General features: G+C 48.7%; 1 protein-coding gene across 1 annotated transcript in view; it reads left to right on the top strand.

Annotated features, from left to right (window-relative positions):
* LOC135904682 (transducin beta-like protein 2) overlaps window positions 1-21,234 on the top strand; it is a 297,791-nt gene that overhangs the window by 71,707 nt on the left and 204,850 nt on the right. The window contains exon 3 of the mRNA XM_065435595.2: window positions 3,713-3,764. Within this exon, the coding sequence (XP_065291667.1) occupies window positions 3,713-3,764 (52 nt within the window). The remainder of the gene's footprint in view (window positions 1-3,712; window positions 3,765-21,234) is intronic.

Genomic DNA, 21,234 nt, shown 5'->3' with positions numbered 1-21,234 from the left:
TACACCGCTCGAGCGTAGCAACGGCGCCAACATGCGCTCCCCGCCACTCCGTAGACGCTTCTCGAGCAAAAATGGCGGTGAAGCACGGCGCTAGGGCCCACATGATGTTATTAGGCCAATAGCGACACGGCGTCGGCCAGAGCATGCGAGGAGGCGGCATTCTTCAAAGCGTGCCGCTACTTTACGAAGCTTAGGGGGCTTTAGTATATACGAGGTCGCAGCATGGAGGAAGGAAATAATAGGAGCGAGCATACCGGGCAGCGCGATTGAAGTCATACCTGTCGTCCGAACACGTGATCGCGCGTCAAAGTGCGTGGTTGGTTTGAGAGTTCCCGCTCTGCAGGCAGGAGCCACGACAGGGCAGCTGAACAACAGCGCACCGAATAAAGAAAACTACTGTCATAGCTTCTGGGAACCAAAATTTTCCGCAAATATCGATTCTTGTTCCGTGATCTCGACGCGAGAGGCCACGACTTTAGAAAATGTACGGGCTTCACGGAACGTTCGCTTGCTGGCTGCTTGACGTAACGCTCCCTCCCATCTTTTTGCTCCCTCCGTGGGTTGCAGGTCGCGATAGCCGGCAGCGCCGGCCGTATTCCGATGGAGGAGGAAAGCGAAAACCCGAGCTTTGGGCGCACGTTATAAAAGGAACCCCGGGTGGTCAAAATTTGTCCGCAGTGCATCCACAGTGGCGCCTCTTTTAGAAAGCTTCTGCGTTGCTTGCGGACGGTAAACTAAGTCAGTATATCGAGATTGGTTTCAAGGTTGTCGCATCGACTGTGCCTCAGAAATCTCGCGGGACCCGATGGGCGCGCGAAATTGTGCGGGACTCTGAGTGCTGGTTTGAAGCTTGACATAGCGGGACTCAAGTCTGTGGCAGGGGCGCTAAAGTACGATCCACGACGTTAATGTGTGCGTGCGTGCGTGTGCGTGCGTGCGTGTGCGTGCGTGCGTGTGCGTGTGTGCGTGCGTGTGTGTCGCGAAAGAAATGAAGAGTGACGGGGAAGAGAGCCGCGCTGTATGGTCGATGGCTCTGGGTTCGATTCAGATTCGACACCCGATCAGAGTGGCCTGACTTCGGTTTGGGTGGAATGCCAATACACTCTTGTACTTATAGTGTCGGATGCACATTGTGAGAACATCACGTAGTCGACAGTAAGCGGGACTTCTCTGCCATGGCGGCTAAACTGAGCAGCTTTTGGGCGCCGCCAGTAAATGTATACTGCAGTAAATTTTTTTTGCAGAGCATTCAAGCTGCATCGTGCCGCAACACACACTTGCGATGCATGCACGCAACTACGCTCTATGTTTGCAGGTGCGACGTAAAAGTGTTGTTACGTTTCAACACCACGAAGGGTGTTAATTGAACGTTTGCCACGTGTCAAACCACCGCACCTCCTAACCAGACGTCAGCGTGGCGTGGGCAACGACTAAAAGCGTTCACCCCACCATTACCTGGAAACCGGAGGAAGGGATCAACGGAAGGGAACCACGACAACGAATGGACACGCGCAGTCAAGTAGACGAGTCAAATCACCACCCATCCCTCGGCACTTATCCAGCCGTCAAGACAGCGTGTAAATCGGCTGTTGCAGGATTCCACGAAAGGGCCTCAGCCCGCCTTTCACCTTGCAGACGGAGCGAAGAACGGGGTGGGCAACGACGAACGAACCAGGTGTCGCGGGGGATTTGTTTCTTCCACAAATTCCAAACCACTTTCTTCAAGGCGGAGTCATTGCGTGTTATGGATAGCGTGGGCGTGGTATCGCAGCGGAGTCGATGATGGTGCTTTGCTGCTGGACGGTCTTCAGGTTCCCAAGTCGACTTGCCTAGGGAAGACGGGGGGGATTAAAAGCAGATACTTCCCTCAATATGTGTATACAAACGGGCTCCTAGATTGCCACTAGTCTAGATTGCTAGCCGGCGATCGCCCCTGGATGATGCTGACGTATGCTACCTGACACCTGCTATCCCTTTCCCCCTTTATCCCCTCATCTTTCATCCCCCGCCCCATCCCCATACGCGGCGCCGTGTTCCCATATGGGCTGCAGAATAAGCGTACGTTCCCTCACCCATACCACGGAGAAGAGGACAGAGGGTCCTGATGTGAACTAAGACGTTTAACTTGCTCCCGCGTGGAGTAGGCTCCCGTACTGGAGCCGTGTAACCATAGCTTAATAAACCCCTTTTTCCTTCATTTTCTACAACTGTACGTCGTAGTCGACGGGCTTGGTGGATTGCATGCCCGGAACGCCACCCTAGCCGCGACAGTGTAGTTGCACGTGGCACGTCGCGCGTGCTTATTGGCGGAGTGCGTACCAGTACGTCGCAGTCACGATAGGCAAAGCGAAAACGTACCTTTATACGGCGCTGTTATGCACTTTGCATTTGCATATGTCTAATTAGCTGCAATTGCATGTCTAAAGGACGGACGTGCGACGTGTATGGAACTGTACGCCCTATGTGCAACATGCTCGTAAACGTTTAGTTGCTTGCGCGTGTGCTGTTTGCAGTGGCTTGTCTGACGCAGCGCGAATGTGCGGCGCGCACGCAACTGCGGTCCATATAGGCACGTGATTGCATTACGAGCAATAATTGCATGATTGCATGTTGCGTATGTGCTTATCGGTCGAGCACCCGCAGTACTACTGCGGGAGTGGTACCGCGCGGTCAAGGTAAAAGCGAAGCAGTGACGTATCGATCGATATGCCGCTATTATGCGCGATTGCCACTCCGTTATATTGTATAGTTTCCGGACATTTGCCCTACTTGGGACATGTCGAGGACATACCTTTTGATATGCCGCTATTATGCGCGATTGCCACTCCGTTATATTGTATAGTTTCCGGACATTTGCCCTACTTGGGACATGTCGAGGACATACCTTTTGATATCTCGATCCACGGCGATCGTATGGCAGGGCTTTATTAAACGTGCTGTTTATCGCGTTGACTGATAAAAAAAAAACAAGTCTATAGAGAGCTCATCAGGTGCTACTTGTAGATGTCCTTGCGCAATTCTTGTTGTTTTCTTGCCCTGCTGGAATATGCAAGAGTCGCCGAGAAATCTTTCTTTTCCAATCCTGTCAATTGCGGTTGCGTAGGCTTTCCGCGTGGTTGTCCGCCGGAAGCATGCAGAGTTTGAACGACGAACAATGTAATTAAAAAGTTCTGCTCCAGTGAATTTTTCAGCTACGTAACGGACCTATCTTTAGGCATTCGAACCATGTGTACCATGATCTGAGCATTCCGCATTCCAATGATATAGTTAACACGGCCAATCGCGAATATTTAGTCGATTAATCCGTCGCCTTGGTTTCTATGTGCCTCACCTGACGCAGAACGACATCTACACTGCCTTGTATTACGGACAAAGCTGTTTCAAATGGGCTTTTCTGTGAAATAAGCGCTGCACCCTTATCCGTAGCGGTTACCCTTATATGCCACATCCCACGTTAAATTACATTACCGCTATATGCCACATCTCATGTTAAATTAAAATAAATTAATCTAATTAAATCTAACATCCAAATCTCTAACATCTAAATCTAACATCCTTGTGCTCAACGTACTAAACCTGTGGCCTTTCTTGGTGATATTTAGTGTCGCTCTTATAGTGGAATTTCTTTTTATTTTTTTATACATATACATCTAAGAAGCTGACAGAGCTTCCGCAGTGTCTCACAATCGCCATCTCTTGATTTCCTTTGCAGACCGGGTGATCCTCCTGTGGTGCCTCAAGAACTTGGCACAGAAGGAGCACAAGTGAGTTTGTGCCAATCAGTCTTATTACGTTCTTTTTTCAGGAGTCCTTAAGTAGCAACTACCGCAAATAGACGAGAACGCACGGAAAAAAAAGAAAGAAAGACACACGGAGCAGCAGAGCTGTGCACCCCGTTGCACATCTTTCAGCAGAGCCCGTGCTCTTTCACTTGTTCACCGCGAAGGGAAACTGTCTTGAAGCTCTGAAGTGGCGTCGAAATGTTCTAGAGGGCTTCGAACCTTCGAACCGATCGTCGATGCCGTCTTTAGTTAGCGTCATCCTGTCAACCTCCGACGTGACGGCGGCGGCAAATCGAAGGTCGCCGTACTCATTGAGGAATCGAACTGACGCGCCCGGATGATCGTTCCGGCGAAATAAGGAAGCGCAAGTGCGCGCGCGGCCCGGTCTGTCGCCTCAATGGTCTTCCCGTTCTTTATTTTTTTTTCTTTGTTCTTTTAATTCGCAGCATTGCTCAGCGTGCAGCGGTATTCGGTAAGGGCGCCCCCGCGTACCTGCAAGAACGCGTGCGGCGCGCACGCGTTTTTTTTTTCGCTCATTTGACGCCCCATCAACGACCGCTGGATTGACGTATGTGAATGTGCAGATTAGCTATATGTTCGCCTGTGTAGTTGCGGGCAGAATGAGTGCAGAGTGCGTGAGTTTTTTTTTTTTTTTACTTTTCTTTTCGGGGGGGGGGGGCACTGTCATTTTTCTGTCAGTCCTAGCTGACTCAAGTGCACTTCAGACGTCCTCTCCGCCATCGTCATCCTGACTTCTCATTCCTTTACTCCCCTTCCCCCCTCCCCCCTCCACGCACGTTTTCCCATGCAGATCAGCATGTTAGAGGACGTTGACTCTCTCATCATATATCGCACTTCGAGTAGAATGCCAACCGTACCGTCATATAATTTCTCCGGTTATAATTAACCCCGGAAAGCGCAAAGCCTGGATGGGTCTGTTTGGGTGGTTACTGCGGAATGCGAGTTGTTGTTAGCAAACATGAATATATGAATTCGGTAAAATACGCTTGTCAACTGATCTTGCGCCGTCAATTAATTTAATTAATTAAATCCAGCTAGGTACAAGGACTGTTGATGCATCCATCATACCAAAGCAGCTGTTGTAAACGAACTTCATCATATTTGTCCCGAGGAGCAGTAGAATAGTAAAAAAATATCTTTTCGGGGTGGAGGGTGGAGGGCGCGGATGAGGCTAGCACTTGACCGGGAACGTGGGGGAGGGGGATACTGGGAGAAGCTGAGAGCATGTGGCGGGCAACGACCAAGCAGTTCGTTTTGCTTGCTTGTTGCAGTACTTTAGATCAGCTTGTTTGGCTTGGTTTGCTTGATTGTCTTCCAATTACAATTTGAGTACGGTACCCTTAGCTGCGCATGTCTAGAGAGAATAACAAAGGGTCGCGAAGGAGAGTGCGCTTTCCTAGGTTCATTGATCAGCTTCAGTTCGCGTCGCTACACTACATCACTACATCACTCAGGCGTCACTCAGGCATCACTCAGGCATCACTCAGGCACCACTACATGCCTGACCTATTCAAAACATCATATTGCGAAAATTGCCATAGCACACTAGACGTACATCACTTGCTCTGGCCGTGTGGTCGGACCCACGCAAACAAGGATCAAGACTCCGCCAGGCTACAAGACGCATTACGCAGCACGGACCTGGCGGAGCAGCTCTGGGCCGTCCAGCGAGCCCACGATGCGGCCAGGGAGTTACAACTCCCGGTCCCAACGTGGGAGTAGCCCGCTCTATGGGACCTTGCGCCCCGTAGCTCGCAGGACCTTTCTATAAAGTTACTCCATCCATCCATCCATGTCAGGAACTCTCAAAAGTTTAACTGGAGTTCGAGATGGAGATGTAAGCAACGCGCTTGATGACTATTCGATACATTCTCATTGGTGGGCAGTCATTAAACAACAAAATCTGCAACAATGTCTACCTGATCTCACTTTGCAAAATGAAATAAAAAAGGGAAAAAAAGCTAGCTAGCCCTTATCCTAGACCCACACTTACACAACGGATAACAAGAAGTTAATATGGCGATGGTATTGCGAGGAATCGCGCGAACAAGCAGGCGGACGGAAGTAGGACACGACCCATGCGCTTCTTCCGACGCGTGTCCTTCAAGCGAAAGAAAGGCGCTGACTAGTGGGACAAGGACACGTTAGCTCTGTTTTCGTTTCGAGTGTCACGTGCCGACTGGCCTAACGGCAAACACTCTCGAAGTACGTGTCCTTCACTTTTTTTTCCGTCCGTGCGTTTACTGTTCTTGCGCCGTTCTTTGCAATATGTCGTACCAGCATCGCCGAACATCTTATTTATGCGTTCTTCAAGCTGGCCCCATATTAGCGAGTCCCCGCAGGGGCGTCTGCGCAAGCAGGCGTTTGGTGTGTTGCGACACCACGGACCCGAGCACACGAGGGTTGGACCCTCCCGCGTTTAACCGTGCGTGGCTTAGCCGTGTCCGGGGAAAAGGGGATCCTGGGGGTTGAGCCGATGCTGGGTGTTCGGACCTTTAAGGCCCCCCGGCGGAGGCAACACACCCCTTTGGCCTCGGCTTCACGTAGACGGCACCCCCGGACTGACCCACCCGGGGGAAATCGGTAGTTGCCTTTTCCTGTCTCTCTCTCCCTCCAGTCTTCGTCTTTTTCTCACTTTTCATCTTTCCTGTCTTCTCCTAGCTTCCGTTTACTTCCAAATTTTCCAGGCAGCAAGGGTTAACCTTGTGTGAATAACCAACCTAGGTTATCTCATATTTGGTTATAGTGATAACGTACAACTGGCGTTTGCAGGACCTGTTCTTACAGTCCCTGTAACGTCCCCTAGTAGGGCTCCACGGTGGGTGGTTGGCGTTATTGCCGAAAATCAAATTATTCTATGGCTAGTTCCTTCCCTACCCTCCCAGATCGCCCTCAGAAAAGAGGGCGCACCGAAGACGTATTTCAGTTTTTTGGACGACAAAAACCCAACTTCCCACGATTTCACGTAATTCATTCGGAAAAGTCAGATAAACAAGTACGCACGATCTCCCCATTTCTAGTTTCGAAGTCTTTAACTGAGGTTCTTGGTTCAGGTTACAAGGCATCAAGGATGGCAAGTGGAGATCTCCTTTTGGAGCTCCGTGACCTGAAACAATACGAAAAGCTACCTAATCTAGTGTCTTTTGGAGACTTTCAAGTGACAGTGACTCCGCACCGCACTATGAACACTACACGCGGCGTTGTCTCAGATGATGACCTGCTTCAGTTGACAGAGGCAGAGCTCTTAGAGGGCTTCAATGAGCAAAATGTTGTTAATGTGAAAAGAATAAAGATGAGGCGCGATGGTAAGGAAATTGCGACCAAACACCTAATTCTCACATTCAATTCAAGTGTCCTGCCCGAATCAATCGAGGCCGGGTACATAAAGCTCCGTGTCAGGCCTTACGTGCCCAATCCACTCCGTTGTTTCAAATGTCAGCGCTTCGGCCACAGCTCGCAGAGCTGCCGCGGCCGCCAAACTTGTGCTAAATGCAGTGCCACAGAACACACCACTGAAACTTGTGAGAACGCTCTCCGCTGTGTAAACTGCGATGGGGAGCACGCCGCGTACTCGCGGTCGTGCCCTTCCTGGAAAAAAGAAAAGGAAATCGTTACAATCAAGGTCAAGGAAAACATAACTTTCAGAGAGGCACGGAGGCGGGTATCATACCTGCCCAAGAAAACCTTTGCCGATGTGGCGCGTCAGGGGGCAGCGTCACAACGGTCTCCGGCGACTGCCCGACCCACACGCAGTGAGTCGGCAGTTACGCCGTCTGCCCCCACGGCGGTTGCAGCTAGCGCTGCTCCGCCTACCGAGGAAAAGGGGCCATCGACCCCGAAGGTGGGTGCAGCCGAGGCTGCCTCAACCTCCCAGGTCCCTCCTAGCGCTGGCAACGGCCGGCGCAGCCAAATCCCCCAGGGAACCCCATCGACCCCCGGGCTGGTGGGCGCAGGGGTCTTGCCCTCCAAGGCGAGACTCTCCCTGGTGACTTCTCGCTCGCAAGAGCAGGTGTCCGGCGCCTCACAAGAGGCAATGGACACTACACCTATCCTCCAGGGGCGCCAAGCGCCTAAGGAGCGGCGAGGTTCACTCGAACGCTCCAGAAAGGGCAAAACTCCCGTTACAGGGCCTCGAAAGGGCTCTGTAATTTAATGACAGCAATTTCCATAAACACTACTTCTGTTTCTGTACACACAGCACATATTATCACCCAATATGGATACACAAATTATTCAATGGAACGTCAGAGGTCTTCTCAGAAACCTTGATGACGTGCAAGAGCTCATTCAAAAACACAATCCAAAAGTGCTGTGTCTACAGGAAACACACTTAAAATCCAAACACACAAACTTTCTCCGTACGTATGTTACGTTTCGCAAAGATCGCGATGATGCCGTTGCATCATCGGGTGGTGTGGCGATTCTCACTCATAAAAGTATAGCATGCCAATCTTTACAGCTACGTACGCCCCTTGAGGCAGTGGCGGTGCGAGCTGTTCTGCTAAACAAACTCATCACTATTTGCTCGCTTTATATACCCCCACACTACAATCTAAACAAACATGAATTTCAGTCCTTCATAGATGAATTGCCAGAACCGTACGTTGTACTTGGGGATTTCAATGCGCACAACAGCCTTTGGGGCGACTCTCGTATAGATGCGCGAGGTCGTCTTGTTGAACAGTTCCTCTTCTCTTCTGGTGTATGCCTGCTGAATAAGAAGGCACCCACATATTATTCTCTCGCCAACAGAACATTTTCATCAATTGACCTCAGCCTAGTTTCCCCGTGTATATTGCCTGAACTCGAATGGGAAGTTATGGAAAATCCTTACGGGAGCGACCACTTCCCCATACTGATAAGAACATCTAAAGAAAACGAATGTCCTCCACAAACTCCTAGGTGGAAGATAGACACAGCCGACTGGCAGAAATTTCGAACTCTCTCTAGCATCGCATGGGCTGACCTATCTTCTTTAGAAATTGATGCTGCTGTGGATTATCTTACAGCATTCATAATAGATGCCGCATCACATTGCATATCCGAAGTAAGTGGTTTGGCATGCAAACCACGTGTACCGTGGTGGAACAGTGAATGTTGGACCGCCCGTAAGAACCAGAACAAGGCGTGGGGGTTGCTGCGAGCTTCTCCCACCGCTGAGAATCTTGTCAACTTTAAAAAAGTAAAATCCCAAGGCAGGCGAACCCGCCGACAGGCCAGAAGAGAAAGCTGGCACAAGTTTTTATCGAGTATTAACTCGTTTAGGGATGAGGCCAAAGCTTGGAACAGAGTAAATAGGATTAGAGGGCGGGAAACATATTCACTCCCCCTGGTAAACACACAAGGCGATACCCTGCAAGACCAGGCAGACTCACTTGGGGAATATTTTGAGAGCGTGTCAAGTGAAACAGATTATACACAGCCCTTTCTCAAATACAAACAAACAGAAGAACGTAAGCCACTAACAACAAAAGATCGAGAAAATCAGCCTTACAACCGTCCTTTTAGTATTGCTGAATTGAGAGCTGCCTTGAGCGCATGCAAGAGCTCCGCACCAGGATCGGATCGAATCATGTACGAAATGCTCAAAAATTTACACAATGATACGAAAGTCACACTACTCACACTCTTCAACACCATCTGGGATGCAGGGCACCTTCCAATTGCGTGGAAGGAAGCCATTGTGGTCCCTGTTTTGAAACAAGGAAAAGACCCTTCCTCAGTGGCGAGTTACCGCCCGATAGCCCTCACAAGTTGCATTTGTAAGGTGTTCGAAAAAATGATAAATCGGCGACTCATCTTTTACCTTGAACAGAGCAAAATGCTTGATCCTTATCAGTGCGGCTTCCGAGAAGGACGCTCCACAACTGACCACCTTGTACGTGTAGAAGCAAATATCCGGGACGCATTTGTACACAAACAATTCTTCTTATCCATATTCCTCGATATGGAGAAGGCGTACGATACGACGTGGCGTTACGGAATCCTAAGAGACTTGTCAGAAATGGGCATCCACGGTAATATGTTTAATATAATAAAAAGCTATCTGTCAAATCGTACCTTCCGGGTAAAAGTCGGCAATGCACTCTCACGCCCTTTTACCCAAGAAACGGGCGTACCCCAAGGAGGCGTGCTCAGCTGCACGCTTTTTATCGTGAAGATGAACACGCTTCGTGCATCCTTACCACCCGCCATGTTTTACTCTGTTTACGTGGACGACATTCAAATAGCTTTCAAATCTTGTAACCTCGCAGTCTGCGAGAGACAGGTACAGCATGGCCTGAATAAAGTCTCAGTGTGGGCAGACAAGAATGGATTTAAGATCAATCCTAACAAAAGCTCTTGCGTTCTCTTTACAAGAAAGAGAGGCCTGGCTCCGGATCCTTCCTTAGAACTGTGTGGACAACGAATACCTATCAGCAAAGAGCACAAATTCCTAGGTGTCATCCTTGACTACAGACTCACTTTCGTCTCCCACATTAAATATCTTAAAGAAAAATGTCTGAAAACAATGAACATAATCAAACTTCTATCCCAGACTACGTGGGGTAGTGACAGAAAGTGTTTAATGAATATCTATAAGAGCCTCATTCGATCACGACTAGACTATGGTGCCGTGATCTATCACTCTGCAGCCCCGAGCGCGCTAAAGATGCTAGATCCGGTCCACCATCTAGGAATCCGTCTGGCCACTGGTGCTTTCAGAACGAGCCCGATTCAAAGCTTATACGCGGAATCAAATGAATGGTCCCTCCATCTACAGAGAACTTATATCAGCCATACATATTTTCTGAAAGTCCACTCAAATCCTCAACATCCCTGTTTTAATACCATTCATGACATGACATATGCTACACTCTTTCGCAATCGTCCCTCCGTAAGACAGCCTTTCTCGCTGCGTGTGAGGGAGCTTAGTGAAGAAATGCACGTTCCACTCCTCGAGCTTCGCCTAATGCATCCAGCCAAGCTGCTACCTCCTTGGGAGTGGCAGCTCATACATTGTGATATATCTTTCGTGGAAGTCACAAAGCATGCTCCAGAGATTGAAATCAAGATGCATTTCCGGGAACTCCAGCACAAATACTCCTGCACGGAGTTCTACACAGACGCATCAAAGTCACACGACGGGGTGTCCTATGCAGCCGTCGGTCCATCCTTCTCAGAATCCGACGTACTGCACCCGGAAACTAATATCTTTACGGCTGAGGCCTATGCCCTGCTGTCGGCCGTAAAGCATATAAACAAATCAAAACTCCCGAAATCAGTGATATATACGGACTCCCTCAGTGTTGTGAAGGCCTTGATGTCTTTCTGTAATCATAAAAATCCAGTAGTTATTGAACTTCACTCCGCACTGTGCAAATCATATATATCTAACCAACATGTGATCATATGCTGGGTGCCTGGACATAGGGGCATCGAGGGAAACGTTCTAGCTGACCAGATGGCCACATCAATCTCATTGCATGCAGATAATCCTACTGCTTCGGTCCCTGTCACAGACCTGAAGCCTTTCTTAAGAAGGAAACTACGAGGCCACTGGCAACGTATGTGGGACAAAGAAATAAATAGTAAACTGCATGTAATAAAGCCACAATTAGGTTTCTGGCCCCCTGCAACAAAATCCCGCCGGACAGATGTCCTATTCTGCCGTCTAAGAATAGGACACACTTTTGGCACACATAACTTTTTACTCACGGGAAACGAGCCTCCAACCTGTGGTAGATGCGGGGAGAGGCTGACCGTCCTCCACGTCCTCCTAGAGTGTCGGGAAGCCGAACATGAAAGAAAGAAGCATTTTCCCTTAGCATACCGGCAGCGCATCCCCCTTCATCCTGTTATGTTACTCGGCCCGGAACCTCTATTTGATACTAACGCAGTCTTGGGTTTTCTGAAAGATGTTGTCTTGCATGTTTTTAGCCCCACATGTTCGTAGCGCTTCCTCTCTTCAGAGGATGTCGCTGTGATCCTTATTTTGAATAGCACATGCCTCTAGGCCCTTGTGGTTCAAGGGCTCAGGCGAGGCAGCAGTGCTCAAAGTAATTTTACCATCTTATATATTTTATATCTTGCATCATTATTCTACGATGGATTTTAGTGTTTAGAGTATTCGTCATTAGTCATCGCCATAATTTTATAGCACGTAGATTTTACGCACTTTACAGCGACAATTTTTTAGGCCACTTTACAGCCAAGTCACATCTCCATATTACATCGTCAACATCACCACTTGTCATGGCGCTCATTGGCCAAACCTGGCCCTTGCGCCATTAAACACCACATATCATCATCATATTAGCGAGTGTTATCGGTCCTGCATAGGAAAAATCCGGGCTTGCGTTGTGTCGGTGACTTAATTTTCTTGGCTCTAGGGTGGTTGCTTGGGCTAGTTGGTAATTCATGATAAAAACGACAAACAGCACGAAGGACAAGGACTGCGAGAGATGACATACACTGCGCAGTGTATGTTGTCTATCGCGGTCCTTGTCCTTCGCGCTGTACGTCGTTTCTTTTTTTTTTTTTTCTTGGCTCCTTGGAGAGCGCTTCTATGGCGCACACGCAAGTCACACGCGCGTCAGAACACTGCAAAACGCCCCTAACCGATCTCCACCCCTTTAGTAAAGCCATTGCAAGTCCTGTCGCGTGCTCTATAAATAGTCTTCACGTGCCAGATTTGTGCGCTCGATCGTCGACTGTATTTTTTTTCCCCTCATACGAGGAGTACGTACGTATACGCGGCAGTGTTTTCGTCTCGTCCGAGCACTTCCCGGTACACAAGTCGCCGTCCCGGATAGTTATCGGTTCTACGCTTGAATACACGCCCACATCTCCGCAGACCAAAAATAGTTCGTGACGCGGTGGAGTGCAACCTGCGCGAATCGTTTCTGGCAATTTCAAAACTTCTGAGGCTTACTACACAGTGGGCAACTTATGTGGCGTCGCTGTGAACATGCACAGTTGTATGCAAACGCTTGAGATCACCCGTGTCCGTTTCACTTCTTTTTTCTTTCTGGCTTTCGTTCTTTGCTTGCGTGGCTCCCTGACATGTACTCTCTATTGCTGTTGTGGCGGTTGTTCACAGTCTTCCTTTTTTTTTACTTTGCTTACAGACCACTATATCGCGTTCTCAGTCTTTGAGTGGCCGACGTATACTCTGCACGAAATACGCACGTTATGCGAGTAACATGCAGGGTATCCCAGCTAACGTTAGCCAATCTGTTCAACCTCGTTAATTTTCAGTCATGAGTCACGAGGAACTCGTCAAGGACTCGCGAGGGTCCGCGTTCGTATTTTCTCGGGGAAATTTGTATTTAACGAGATTCGCGATCTTGCAGTGTCTTTGTTTTCTTGGCCTGGTGGTACTTGCACCGCTAGAATGCGCGTTAATCGTGCCTGATAGAGGACGCTGTAGCCGGCACCGCCCGGAGGCTCCAACATGTTATTGAGCACAGACGACAGCAGAGGAATACGCAATCAAAGAAGGGGTAAAAAAAAAAGAGAGAGAAGAAGAAACTCAGCGAACGACGACAAAACAGACTTTATGGCTGTTTGAAGCGATTTATTTCGTACTTTAAAAGAATCGGCGCTGCCGTTCGATCCATCTGCGAGCCAGTGACCAAACGCTCTTGCACCTGCAAATGAAATCCAGTTTGAGTTCCTTGAAGCGCAAATTAGCGTATCGTTTTCACCCCGGCACCCCTCCCCGAACCTCCTTCTCTTTCTCATATCGTTTTTTAGCATTGTGATTCCAAGAACCGATATCAGATACGCTCCAATCTTTATTGACCACTGAACGGCTCCGAGGAACCAAAAAGAGACAAAAATTGTGAAGAAAGGGCGAATGACTTCTTCTTTCATGAAAGGAAAAGGGGGTGTATATGTTTGTGGGGGGAGGGGGACGGTATCTCAGTGTGGCGTTTCGCTAATCGCTTTCGCGCCTAAACGCACGTGCGCCGTTATCTCTCTCTCTCTCTCTCTCAGTGTTTGGTTTCTTCTGCAGGGGGGGGGGGGGGGGGGGGTGGAACATGGGCGCGTAATCGAAGCGGTCAGCCGGCTTGTGTGACCGCAGTGCTTGCCCGGCTTTGCGGCTTCTCAGAGGAAACCTCGAACGCCGTCTTTTGCATACCAACGAGGTGCCGACGGATTTGTCTGTCGTCACACCCTTCGGCGCTGCCTCGCCTGTGCACCGCGCTCTGTGCGTCCTCAAAAAGAGCGAGGGCGCTTGCTTTGTTTGTTTGTTTGCTTGTTTCTCTCCCCTTGCCGCGGATTTTACTTGGAACGCCTGAAAATCCGCTGATTCAGCAACGCACGCCCTGGACGTCGGTGTTTATTGTTGCACATTTCTGTCTCACATGTGCCACGAGCTCCGATCCCCGATGCGCGTCCGGAACAACCGCTGCAGTTGAGAGAACTGGGATAATCCGATTACCAATTCGCTTTTACGACATTTTTTTTCTTTATCCCGAATTGTTATGCTTGGAACAGGGTCGATTCCTAGAGGCGAAAAACGCAGCGAAAGAAGCGTTTCGTTTTTGTTGCGCGGTCTTCGCAGTAGCCAGGCTTTCGCAGAATTCTTAATGCACGTGCGGCCGCGTCTGAGCGCCACCTTTGTTTACATTGTATGTTCTTGATGGCACGCCGGCTCTAACTAAACTTCGCCGCTAGCCCGGATAAGAGATGTTGCGCGCCGTGTGTTATGGTAGCCCATGTGTTGACGCATAACCCCGACAGAGATACGACCAGACATAACCTGGGGGCACGTTCTCGCACCTAGAAGTAACTTGTGGAAGGCTGTCAAATGTGCATAAATAATATGCATCTAATCCCGCCTCCGCGACCTTTCACGATTCGTGACAGTCCCGCCGCAGCTTTGGCACGCACAATGAGCTCGGGCGCGGGAAACGTCGAGTATGCCGCGGGCTGTGAAAAGTCTGCGTCCGAAGCCGTGGTCAGCCATTCGTACGTCGTAAATTATTAAACTGTGGGATTTAACGTCCCCCAGGCGGCGCAGCGGGATGAAGGGGCGCCGATAAGGCTGCCGTACAATAAGTTTGCAACATCGGCACAGTTTCACTGACAAAGAAAGAAAAGGAAAAGCAATACGCTTACAATGCGCGGTGGCTACATCGGCTTCGGCAAATTTGCTGCTCGGCCTACAGACGCGACCTGACCGCATCAGTGTAGTGCGCCGATATTTTAACTCTTGCATTTGTCCCGTTGTCTCTCTTCGTTGACGAACCATGCAGCGACCTGTCTTGAGAACAACCTTGAACGTGATCTGGGAGAATGGCCTCGTCTTCTGCGCGAACATATATATATGACTCCGAGGACATCATCATCATCAGCCTGGTTACGCCCACTGCAGGGCAAAGGCGGCACCGATACTTCTCCAACTACCCCGGTCATGTACTAATTGTGGCCATGTTGTCCCTGCAAACTTCTTAATGTCATCCACCCACCTAACTTTCTGCCGCCCCCTGCTACGCTTCCCTTCCCTTGGAATCCAGTACGTAACCCTTAATGACCATCGGTTATATTCCCTCCTCATTACATGTCCTGCCCATGCTCATTTCTTTTTCTTGATTTCAACTAAGATGTCGTTTACCCGCGTTTGTTGCCTCACCCAATCTGCTCTTTTCTTATCTCTTAACGTTACACCCATCATTCTTCTTTCCATAGCTCGTTGCGTCGTCCTCAATTTAAGCAGAACCCTTTTCGTAAGCCTCCAGGTTTCTGCCCCGTGCGTGAGCACTGGTGAGACACAGCTGTTATACATTTTTTTCTTGAGGGATAATGACAACCTGTTGTTCATGATCTAAGAATACCTGCCAAACGCACCCCAGCCCGTTCTTATTTTTCTGATAATTTCCGTCTTATGATTCTGATCCGCGGTCACTACCTGCCCTAAGTAGACGTATTCCCTTACCACTTCCAGTGCCTCGCTACGTATCGTAAACTGCTGTTCTCTTCCCAGACTGTCAAACATTATTTTAGTTTTCTGCAGATTAATTTTTAAACCATATCCTTCTGCTTTGCTTCTGCAGTGAGCATGCATTGCAATTGGTGCCCTGAGTTACTAAGGAAGGCCATTTTATCAGCGAATCGCAAATTACTAAGGTATTCTCCATTAACTGTTATCCCCAATTCTTCCCAATCCAAGTCTCTCAATACCTCCTGTAAACACGCTGTGAATAGAATTGGAGAGATCGCATCTCCTTGTCTAACGCCTTTCTTTATTGGGATTTTGTTGCTTTCTTTATGGAGGATTACGGTGGCTGTGGAGCCGCTATAGATATCTTTCAGTATTTTTACATACGGCTCGTCTACACCCTGATTCCGCAATGCCTCCATGACTAGTGAGGTTTCGACTGAATCAAACGCTTTCTCGTAATCAATGAACGCTATATATAAGGATTGGTTATATTCCGCACATTTCTCTATCACCTGATTGATAGTGTGAATATGGTCTATTGTTGAGTAGCCTTTGTGGAATCCTGCCTGGTCCTTTGGTTGACGGAAGTCTAAGGTGTTCCTGATTCTATTTGCAACTACCTTAGTAAATACTTTGTAGGCAACGGACAGTAAGCTGATCGGTCTATAATATTTCAAAGCTTTGGCGTCCCCTTTGTGATGGATTAGGATTATGTTAGCGTTTTTCCAAGATTCCGGTACGCTCGAAGTCATGAGACATTGCGTATACAGGGTGGCCAGTTTTTCTAGAACAATCTGCCCACCATCCTTCATCAAATCTGCTGCTGCCTGATCCTCCCCGGCTGCCTTCCCCCTTTGCATAGCTCCCAATGCTTTCTTTACTGCTTCCGGCGTTACTTGTGGGATTTCAAATTCCTCTGGACTATTCTCTCTTCCATTATCGTCGTGGGTGCCACTGGTACTGTATAAATCTCTATAGAACTCCTCAGCCACTTGAACGATCTCATCCATATTAGTAATGATATTGCCGGCTTTGTACTTGCAAATTGCCCCCCTATATTGTACCAAGGACAATATAGGGGGAATTACTTGTACTTGCTAATTGAATTAAAGAAATTATAAATTAGTGGGAATGGAAGTGGATGAAAAAGCGATCCACAACCTTCGCATGTTATTAATTGATATATATATATATATATATATATATATATATATATATATATATATATATATATAATGTGGCGGCGTCTGCAGGTAATTATAGTTTTAAATGCGGCCTTTCTTTCAAGGTGAAGGTACGCGTCTGTATAAACTAGAGAGAGGGCGCGTGAATCTTCCGGACGCCGTTTCATGCCTGTCGACTTGGCGCCATTTGTGTGTGCGGCTTTAATGATTCACCGCTGCATCTGCTTTCCCGAATTGTCAACTCCGGTCTTTCACTCGAGCATTCAGTGTTTGGCATCCACGCCTCTGTTTTCTTTTTTTTGTTTTCTTTTTATGTTCAGGCGAGTATTTTGCGGCGCTTTATCAGCAGTGTTTGCAGCGGTGAATGGGAAGTACTCGCTGCTCAGTGATCTCAAGCTGGCGTTACTGCACAGGCGATATATGTCGAAATTGCTTTATGCAAAAAAAAAAAACACCTAGCGCAAATGAATTAAGAAGATAGTCTGGTTGCCTCAAAACAAGTTTTGTCAGTTGCTTTCGGTCTTGTCGAAAGATTTCGAGAACTCGTTGCGTACGACATAACAGCAGCATATAAGGCATTTTGCTACAAGAACCTTTGAATGCCATTTCTTTTTTTTTAAACCTTTTTTTTTTTTTGTCGTGACATGCACGGGACGCCACCAGCAATCCTGCTTATGGTCTGATGCATGTAGGCCCCACCTGTAGGGAACAGCTCTGTGTAACATCGCCTCTCTTTTCAACCAATTCATCAATCTATTCATCCTGCATGGTATGGATTAATAGCAAAAAAAATCAAAATAAGCAAAGAAGGACAGTGACTGCAAGGTTAGACATGACGCGTACTTATGTCTCTGCCGTCTATATGTATTTCGAAATGCCATTCAGCGGTGCCATGTTTAACGCCATCGGTGTAACAAAAAATGTTTTAATGTCAATGACAATCCCGGCGCTTTCCCTTGCCCCGAGGAGACTGCCTATTGTGCGCGTCTTCTGACTCACCCGCGTATACAGTGTTACGCTGCTGTGGAGAAACAACGATGTGCGCTATCCGCGTATATCTCTGAGGTTGTTCGTCTTCCTGTTTCTACAGCCTCGAAGTGATTTCTTCTTTCTGTCCCTTTCTTTTCCTTTTGTTTTTCTCGTTTCAATTACTCCCGGGGTCATTTTCCTGTTGCCAAGGTGGCCGTGACAATAGGAGCTAATGCACGGAGCGCTGCGGCTGCAGGCTAATGACGCCGCCGTCTTTTGCGTGTCGAATTCTCGAGTGAACTTCAATTGTTCGCCGAAGGGCGCCCGCTCTGGAGCTGCGCAGAAAGGAAAGAAAGAAAAAAAAAAGAGAGAGAAAGAACAGAACGTCAGGCTCCTTTCCACGCAGCCTCTCTCGTCGAGTCGTCGCGGGCTTTTTCTCGGGAAATGCGTATCGCCGCGCGCGATCCATCCAGACCGCAGGAGAAATAACAGTGAGGAGGAAAGAGGGATGAGGAGGCAGAGAGAGAGAGCGATGCGGCGAACAGAAAGCTAACCGGCTTCCCCGACCGAGAAGGAAACAATGTTTCACCATCCGGTCGCGCCGTTCCTAGAGATTCTTTCTTTCTCGCTTTTATTATTGTGCCGTTGGCAGGCTGCCGTGGTTACGAAGAAAGGTCACGGCCCCCGCTGATCTCGCTGTGTGGCAGTTTCCGAGGAACCGCTACTTGCGTGATGACCGAGGGATTGATTGATTGATTGATTGATTGATTGATTGATTGATTGATTGATTGATTGATTCGTTGGTAGTACTGCCGCGGTAGCAGGGTGACCACGCGTTCTGCTACTGAGCACGTGGTCGCTGGTCCGATCCTCGCGGCCGCATTGCGATGGGCCCAAAATGAATAAAGCGCTCGTTTACCGGACGATTTGGGTGTTCTCTGCTATGGCATATCTCATAGACATGGCGTTGCTTTGCGACTTTGAAATCGATCAGTCAGTCAACTGCTTATTAGTAGTGTTACCTACACTATTACGTTTGTGCAGCGCCCAGAGACCTGAATTATTTCAGTTTTGTTCGTTTGCGCTTACTGCACCCCCTTTTTTATGTGTGCGTATTTTAGAAGTGTGTTGTATGAATTCCTTTCATATATCCTCTATGCCGCTCAATCTGTTCCCCCGGATTTCACCCTCTCCTCTTCCATCAACGATGTAAACCGGTAATGGGAATAAATTTGTTTGTCTAATGTTAATTTAATATTATTAATTGATGCTTCTTTTATTCCTCATTCATTGTCACGATTTGGCTTCCCCGGAGAAGGGAAGAAAGGGAGATAGTCTAATTCATTCGAAGAGTAGCGAACAATACACTGGGAAAGGGCGGGGGCGAGACAGTGGTGGGGGGTGAATTAAATTAAATAAATTGTCGGATGTTACGTGCCAAAACCTCGATATGGTTATAAGGCGCGCTGTCGTGCGGCGGCCCCGGATCAATTTTTCAGCACCTCTTTAATGCTCCACCCCAATGTACGGTACACGGGCGTCGTTGCAGTTCGGCCCCATCGATCGATGCGACCGCCGCGGCCGGGATTCGATCCCACGACCTCGGATGGTGGAGTATGACGTTGACGAGAGTAGTAGTGCGATGCGTTTTAAAGCCTCGAATCCAGCTCCGCGTCTTGGCAATTATATTACGACCCGTACTGTTGCTGTGGCACTAGCCGTCTCGAAGGGCAACACTATAATAATATATGGGGTTTTACGTGCCAAAACCACTTTCTGATTATGAGGCACGCCGTAGTGGAGGACTCCGGAAATTTCGACCACCTGGGGTTCTTTAACGTGCGCCTAAATATAAGTACACGGGTGTTTTCGCATTTCGCCCCCATCGAAATGCGGCCGCCGTGGCCGGGATTCGATCCCGCGACCCCGTGCTCAGCAGCCTAACACCATAGCCACTGAGCAACCGCGACGGGTGGGCAACACTATGGACTGTGGGAAATCCGCAATTATTCTGACCGCCACGGTGTTTTCTCTCTTCTCCTTCCTTTTTTTTATTTTTCAGCCTTCTCTTTAGTAGTTCCCGAGGCGTAGTATAGCACTACGTATCGTTTAGACGGTACGAGTGTGGACCGCAAAGAAGCGGCCTGCTTAGACGACCGACTGCCCAAGCACGCTTGCACGGCGCGCGTCATCGAATGGTTCGCCCCGTACAAGCCGGTCGCTTGCACCGAGCGCTTTCGGTGCAGCTCGCGCGCAAACGCACGAACGAGAGAACTTCGACACGTGACCAAGTTACCCCGGCCGAACGTAAACATCCGATAGAAATCGCTATGCTTTGGATGGTCGAACCGATAACGCGCAGTGTCCAACTGAAGTGCGTTGTTTCTGGTGTATGAGGAGACCGGTCGTGAAAATAACGAGTCGGAGACTAAACCGCTTAACGGGGGACGCGGTTGACTATTGTTCGTTCTTGTTAAAACTGCGTACGTCGCAGTATAGCGGAAATAGACAGAGGTGAATGCAGTTCGTGTGTTTCCGGTGACCTTCGTCTCGACCGCGTTTGTATTTCCGTTATAGTACGCAATGTACAGGCTGCAAGTAGATCGGGCAGCTTTATGGTTTGGCCTCCACAAAATTATTGGGGCATTGCTTTGGGCGTTGACCGTGTACGAACTCTATTCGCAACTTTCACGTACGGTGGCGCCGTCGTGCGGCGGCGGCCGGAAATAATGGAAAGATTATACTCGCCGCCCGTTCGGGTGGCGTATTGGTGTTGTGTACGCTTTTCCTTCACTTTTGGTTGATGTTTTAACGCGTTCAAAGCTCCTGAGGGATCCTGAAGGACACTTAACATGCTAAGAATGAGCAAACACAGAAGTAACCGTATTTGCTGCGTGCCGCAATGGGTGCCGAGCGGTAGTTATGCGGTAGGTGATGTGAGCCTTCACTCATTCTCAACGGCTGCGTCAATGAGGAAGAAATTGATTATTAAGCTGCAGATTGGCAAAGCTGTCACAGAAGCGATGAAGGTTTGCAGTGCGCACTTCATGCCGGAGGACTTTTTTTGGAATACGACAGATGAGTGACGATTCCGAGCACTTGAAATCGCGAATAGGCGCACCTTCATAAGGACGCAGGCATAGCCCTGTATTACGTACAGGGTAAGAAACAATGCGCAATCTTAATTCAAATGTGTTGTAGGATGATTGACGCTTGTGTTTTTGCCACTCATGCCCTTGCGGGTACGCTGGAGCGCAAACATTCTCCGTCAAGCCTTGTACCTGCTTCAAAATTTCTTGTTCTCGTTCATGCATTCGTGCTCTGCAACGCCGGCTTGACATTCCAC

Source organism: Dermacentor albipictus, chromosome 2 (assembly GCF_038994185.2).
Source record: "Dermacentor albipictus isolate Rhodes 1998 colony chromosome 2, USDA_Dalb.pri_finalv2, whole genome shotgun sequence".
NCBI classification, from domain to species: domain Eukaryota; kingdom Metazoa; phylum Arthropoda; class Arachnida; order Ixodida; family Ixodidae; genus Dermacentor; species Dermacentor albipictus.
This window is presented reverse-complemented; position numbering and strand designations above follow the sequence as displayed.